Genomic DNA, 6,624 nt, shown 5'->3' with positions numbered 1-6,624 from the left:
AGTGTACAGTACTGAAGTGATCTGTTGTAACCTGAAGACAAAAGAAGGGTGGTAGGGCAAAGACCGTACTTAACACAAGATGCTTTACTTTCCTTGTGGTCACGCAGAGCTTTGTGCAAGGGGTCCACAACCCTGGTCCTGTAGAGCTACGGGGTTTTATATTGTTACTCGCTGCTTAATTGGCCAATTGAATAAATTGAACGCAGTCAGTTCTGGTTTTCTGGGTCTTAATTGGTTGCTGATGTCAGCACTGGCTCTCCAGGACCAGGGCTAAAGTGATGTAGATGACCAGGCTTGCTCCAAGTCTTGGAGATTTCTGCATTCAGAGAGTCTGTGGAAATATGCAGGACCAAACTTGGTACCTGGACACCATGGAAACCTGCTTAGGATTGAAATGATCAAATGGTATTCAACACAAACGACTCGTGCTGGGGTTTCCCTTCTCTTATGTAGGCTAGATGATCAGATGACGTTCTCAAATTAATTTAAATATTCAGATGAATTTCAATTGATAAACAGCACTTTTTATGGAAAAACTCCAAACAATTATGGTCTTAAAGTATCATGTGACCGTTTTCCATTTGAAAACGAGGAGGCTCTCCACAACGAATACCTGGCGGCTACCTAAGTCAGCTGGACGACTAAACTCGTTAAGCGAGCGTCATGACGACATGACTTTGCGTGCACCCCCCCTGCTTTGTATCTCCGGCGTAGCGCTACTCCTGGCTGACAGCTACCTCCCCCGCCTTCTTCGCTCTCCCGCAACCTTGCCGCTATCTTTAGCAAAGGTCCGGTTAACAGGGCAGTCCGCGCTGTGTGTACACAGGGAGCAGCAGGCTACCTGGACAGACGGGACCTTTGCGTGCTGCGTTTGGTTTCATTTGGCCAAACAAGCCTCAGTAAACTGTGTCTCCCGCCAGAGCAGGGGACTGGGGAATGACTAGCCCCAATTCCCCGGGTCTGTTTCTCCATCCGTAAGGAGCGCTATCAGTGATGCTACCTCCGATAGGTATGAAAAGCCGACCCGGGCCCTTGCTTGCACCCGGAATCCTCATGTGTGCACTTCTCGTTGCTGTCAGTGCTAGCATGCCAGGTAAGAATACGATTTTTCTAAACCTAAAATGTATTTTGTGTGAGACAGCTGTTCTTCTGTTATCGGTAATGATTTCAGTAAAGTGTAACGTTGCAATACGTGCTAGTAGCCTGAAGAGTTCTCACGATAGTTGGACATAAGCAAAAGTATATCCTAGCGAAACAATGTATAATCTTTTTTTTAATGTAATGCGTTAAATAAAATGTGTCCAAATGGCGTTTCTTTTTCTATGTATTGTCTATTAGCTTTAACAGACTGTGGTGTGTTTATGTAACATCTGGTCTACATAAAGTGAAGCGGTGCCTCTAATCTGCTCGAAAGGCTTTAAACAGACGACCTAGCTCTGTGCTGGAGTCGGTTTTGCGTTTGTGACATTACAGTGTGGCGCACGACGGGATAAAGCAACAGGGTGTTGAACAGCATCTAAAGCGAATAAAAAATAAATAAACAAGAACCTTAATTCCAGTTTTGTAACTGAGCTGATGGAGAGGAAAAGTAAGAACGAGGAAAAAACTTCAGCTGGAATTCACCGTGTATTCTCTTCCTCCTACATGTGTGAAAGGAAGAGAATCGGAGCGCTAATTAATTGTAGCAACCCGTCCTTGTAATGCAGTCACGCATATTAAAACAGCGCACGATTTCAGCGGCTCCGGTCGTGCAGTGGTGTAACTGGTGTGCCCAGAATGACTTTGGTCAAAAACGCTCGTGTCCATTTGTTGTGCGCTGTGTTGTGTTGGGAGTGAGGCACGACGGTCGTTCATCATTGGATTCCGTTGCGTTCGCAGTAGCCTTTATAGGATTCTTTTAAATTGCTGCCAGTATCTGCTGCCGTATCGATTCTCTGGATTGTTGGAAAGTGCATTACTAAATGCCAAATCCGTATATAATGTGTTTATTTAAACATATTATTGGATATGCCTAAAATCGATGTAATTAAAATAAACAATTAGACGTAAGCTATTTACCATTAAATTGCTATGCGTTTTTTAAATAAGATAAAATACTACTTCATTGAATGATGTCCCCAGTACATCATTTCCCAATTCGCTGTGAAAGTTACCATTGAAGTTGATTGATATCTAAAATGTGTCATTTTTAATTTCTTCACTTGTGTAATTGAAAAGATGGCCTGGTGGACTAGAATATTATCGTAATTTCTCTTGGGAGGAATTTGTCTGTTTCTTTCGTTCTTTCTTTCTTCAAATTTGGGCTGAAATGAAATTTAGTTCAGTGGTGCACGGGGTATTGCATCATTTACCCCACTGTGTGTGTGTGTGTGTGTGTGTGTGTGTGTGCACATTCAGTGACCGATGCTCCCACAAGCATTCTAATGACAGGCAGCGAGAGCCAATTATCTGTCAGACACACACTGCGAATGTGATAGCCTCTCTCTCAGTCTCCTCTCCACACACACACACACACACACACACACACACACACACACACCCACCCACTTCACCGTAATTGGAAGGTGAATGTCAAACTCACTCCATCTTATTTGTGTAGAAGGTTAAGTGCTGAATGACTCCATTAACCTGAACACGTTAAAGCCCCAAACCTTTAAATCTCAGACCGGCCCCTGAGGCTGTGTGTGATGTGAACTGCTGCTTCCCCAAAGGCAGGCCGGTTCAATTAGACCTCTGTCTCCCCATGTACTGTATCCCCATCCAGTGGGCACTAAACAGGGCCAGTGGCAGCTTGGACCCTGCACGGTGACTGGGGTACACTGGTTAAATAGAGCACTGACTCCTGGTCACTTTCCAGTGGTAAAACCGCTCATTAGGCATCAATGAGCACAACCCATTGTTATATATATAGCTTAATTATGCGACCAAGGTTCAGAATCTAATGCGTAGACGGACAACTTTTTGACCCGTTTTTGTCCAGCTTTTCTTTTGCCAGTAGCCGACAGCCAGAGGCAGAGCAGCTGTTAGCAGCCTGTGTGAGATGTAGTTAAATTGTACAATTCCATAACTTCCTTGTTGAAAACCTGATTCTTCATGTGTACGATCGTCTTAGTGTCATTAAATGCAATCCAGCTGGAGACAATCCGGTATGGCAGAACTAACGCGATCGGAAAAGAACCTGTCGGTGGAAAAGGTGGTGTTAGGTTGGGGTTCCTGTTTAACCCCCCCCCCCGGACAGCTGTCCCCCCCGGCTCGGGGCCGCCGCCCGTCCGTCGGGTCGTTTGATTGGCTCGTTAATCGGCCCTCCGCCCGCCCGACCGTCTCTCGCGATGCAGCTCGTGATCGTCGTCGCCGGGGCGACGCACGTGAGTCCTACGCCATGGCGCTGGCGCCCGTGACGACCAACCGACCGAACAGACGGACGGAGGGAAAAAAACCCCACTGCATGCCCCCGCCCATTTCTTTCTTTGAGCCCGCTGTGAGCCATAAATCATGGCACTCGTTCCTCTTTCAGACACTCACTCACTCTCTCCCTCCCTCCCTCCCTCCCTCCTTCCGTCCCTGTCTCTTTTGAGCGGCCTGGCCCGCTAACCGTGAAGACGGTAAAAAATGCGGAGGACCGTGCCGCCACGTGCGGAGATGAGTCAGACGCGTCAGCTCCGCTGCGCGGGACGGGCTTCCTGTCCGCCGGCGAATCGGACGGAAACGAGGGCAGCCGCCGTTAATTTAAAAGCGGCGGACGACGGGTTCGAGGACGGCGAGAGCGCGGCGAATGCAGGCGAGCGAGCCGCGGGGGGGCAGTCGGATTCCCGCCCGTCTGCTTTCTGGCCTTGCGTCGGCGTCGGCGACGGCCGCGGGACCCTCCGTTAAGACCCCCGCCGTACCGCCACGGCTCGTGGTGCGGCGGACAGGTGGCTGCCACCGTTCAGCTGCTTGCACTTCTTTCCATCTGTCCATCTCTCTCTCCCTTTCTCTCCCTCTCCCTTTCCTTCTCTCTCTCTCCCTCTCTCTCTCTCTCCCTCCCTCTCCTTTTCCTTCTCTCTCTCTGTCTCTCCCTTTCCTTCTCTCTCTCTCCTTCTCTCTCTCTCTCCTCTCTCTCTCTCCCTTGTTCACAGCGTGACAGTGTGTGACCGCTGAATGCGTCAAATGGACTCCCACGCATACTGTACACCCACACACAGTTTACAGTCAGAGTGTACACTACACACTCACACACACTCACACGCACCCACGCACACACACACACACACACTCACACACAGGCACGAACACTCACACACACACGCACCCACACATACACACACATGCAAACTCACACAGGCACGTACGCACACTCTCACTCACACGTACACACACACACACACACACACACTCTCACACACACACACACACACACACACACACACTCCAGTGCAGCCCTGCAGTAGCAGAGCAGTCTGGCTCTCCAGGGGCACTGTTCTGACAGTGATTAAAGCCTGGAGACGCCTCATCGATGGTGAGAACAGGATGCCTGAGGCCACAGGCCTGGCCGCCATCGCTAATATACAAACCCAGAGCCGCGCTAGGCAACCACCGGACCTGTGTCCACCCTCACCCTCACTCTCACACTCATACAGACGTGCACATGTACATACACACACACTCATGCAGGCACACACACGCACACGCGCACACTCATGCAGCACACACACTCACACAGACGTGCACATGTACATACACACACACTCATGCAGGCACACACACGCACACGCGCACACTCATGCAGGCACACACACTCATACAGACATGTACATTTATACTTCCACACGCTGTTTCTCCTCTCCATTTATCACACACTCTCTGTCTCTTCCTCTGTCATACACACACACACACACACACACACTCAAGGTTTCATAAAAGGCTTTTGTGTTGTTACATCTCTGGATATCCATCCTTTTGTTCCCGATCCCCTCCCAGGTTTTACTGTTTTGTTGGGGGGGGGTGGGGGTTTGCTTTTGCCCCCTCTCCCGCCCCACTCCCCCCATCTTAATGAAATCACCAGGGTGAAATGCAGCCAGAAAAAAATAAATAAGGAAATAGATGTTCGCATTCAGGTTCAGTCAGCCATGGTTGTTTTTTCTCGTGTCACGGGGCCTTGTTTGAGAAAGTCGTGTTTGAGCCGTGTTGGAGATGTGGCGTTTACCCGTGTGGTCGAAGGGATACTGCAGGAAGGGATTTCCCCAGCCCTGGTCTCAGGGGAAAGGTGCGTGCGCTGGTTACCGCTCCAGCTGGGGTCTAGCTCTGCTCCGAGTGAGCCGTTAGCTGAATGCTAACTTGTAATGGGCTTAGAAACACACTTCCGTCAAGCGAAACTAACCAAGTGACCCAAACGGTGCTGTGAACCTGACCAGGTTGACCCTCTCTGAGGAGAGGTAAATCCACGTAACTTCCTTGGATGTGACATGCTCGTCGTGACCTTGTGTAGGTGGAGCTCCTGTTGATGCTGTCAGTTCAGACCCCTGATCTGTCATGTGACATTGGCTCACAGGCGCTGAAACTAAACTGGACGGAGTGTAGCACAGTGGGTAAGGAACTGGGCTTGTAACCGAAAGGTCGCAGGTTCAATTCCTGGGTAGGGCACTGCCGTTGTACCCTTGAGCAAGGTACTTAACCGAAATTGCTTCAGTATATATCCAGCTGTATAAATGGATACAATGTAAAAAGTTGTGTACGTCGCTCTGGATAAGAGCGTCTGCTAAATGCCTGTAATGTAATGTAAAAAAAAGGTACTAGTAAGAGATTCCAAGGGGGAAATGAAAACTCCCTTTGCCTCGCTGTGTGGATAAGGAGCACCTGAGCCTCTGTACCGGGAACGCGGGGGCGGAGCTTTGTTTGTAAATAAAGGCTTGCCACTGCGTCATTCCGGTTCATGGATCAAATAAAGACGACGCTTTCAGCAAACAGCTCGGTGGAAACCGAAGTCACGAGGACTTTGCTGGAATGAAAACCTGCACAGTGTCTGTTCCCCCCGGTCAGTGTTTGGGCTGAAACGTGTCTGTGAACTTCGCCCCCTTAAGGACACCGTCGTGAAGATCGTGCGAATCCCGAGATGTCGGAATTGACAGAACTGCTTCATGCACTATTATAGCTGCCCAAAAAAGCTGCTGCAAACACTATCCCAGTGCAAGTGCACCCAATCAATCTGCTGTCAGGGTGGTGGGGGGGGTTAGGGTGGGGAGGGGAATCCATCACTGCGGTGGAAGGTGTCTGACAGCCCGGTGTGTTTTTTAGGCTTTAGTTGCTGGGTCGGGACCAGCCCGAGCCAGCTGCCGGAGCTGCAGAGGGTGTTAAGTGGCTGTTCGGTGCAACATCGCGGGCGAAAAATTGAATTTCCGGAGCGGAGAATCGGAGAATGCAGACTCACAGTTCTGTTATAGCTTTCCTGGAACTCTGAAATGATCTGACAAACAGCAAGGAGGGTTATCGATTGTTATTTCCCCCCCATCGCTCTACGGTACAGCCAAGTGTCTTATTATATTTTGGGGAGGGGGGGGGGAGCAGATGGAAGAATCCAAGTTCATTCCGCGCCTGCCAAATGTTACCGTGGCAACCCTGAGAACCTAAGTAGCCTAGTTCCTTCCTTTT

At 49.6% G+C, this 6,624-nt stretch overlaps 1 protein-coding gene across 2 annotated transcripts in view; it reads left to right on the top strand.

Annotated features, from left to right (window-relative positions):
- The first annotated feature begins 323 nt into the window (after positions 1-323).
- Positions 324-6,624, top strand: part of npdc1a (neural proliferation, differentiation and control, 1a) — a 40,985-nt gene continuing 34,684 nt past the window's right edge. Inside the window, exon 1 of one of the 2 annotated variants that reach the window (XM_064307052.1) lies at positions 324-1,093. In XM_064307052.1, the coding sequence (XP_064163122.1) occupies positions 994-1,093 (100 nt within the window). In that variant the 5' untranslated portion in view covers positions 324-993. The remainder of the gene's footprint in view (positions 1,094-6,624) is intronic. The other variant, XM_064307050.1, reaches the window with a different exon arrangement.

The sequence above is a fragment of the Anguilla rostrata genome, chromosome 14 (genome assembly GCF_018555375.3).
Source record: "Anguilla rostrata isolate EN2019 chromosome 14, ASM1855537v3, whole genome shotgun sequence".
Classification (NCBI taxonomy): Eukaryota; Metazoa; Chordata; class Actinopteri; order Anguilliformes; family Anguillidae; genus Anguilla; species Anguilla rostrata.
Note: the sequence above shows the minus strand (reverse complement) of the source record. Positions and strands in the feature narration are given on the sequence as shown.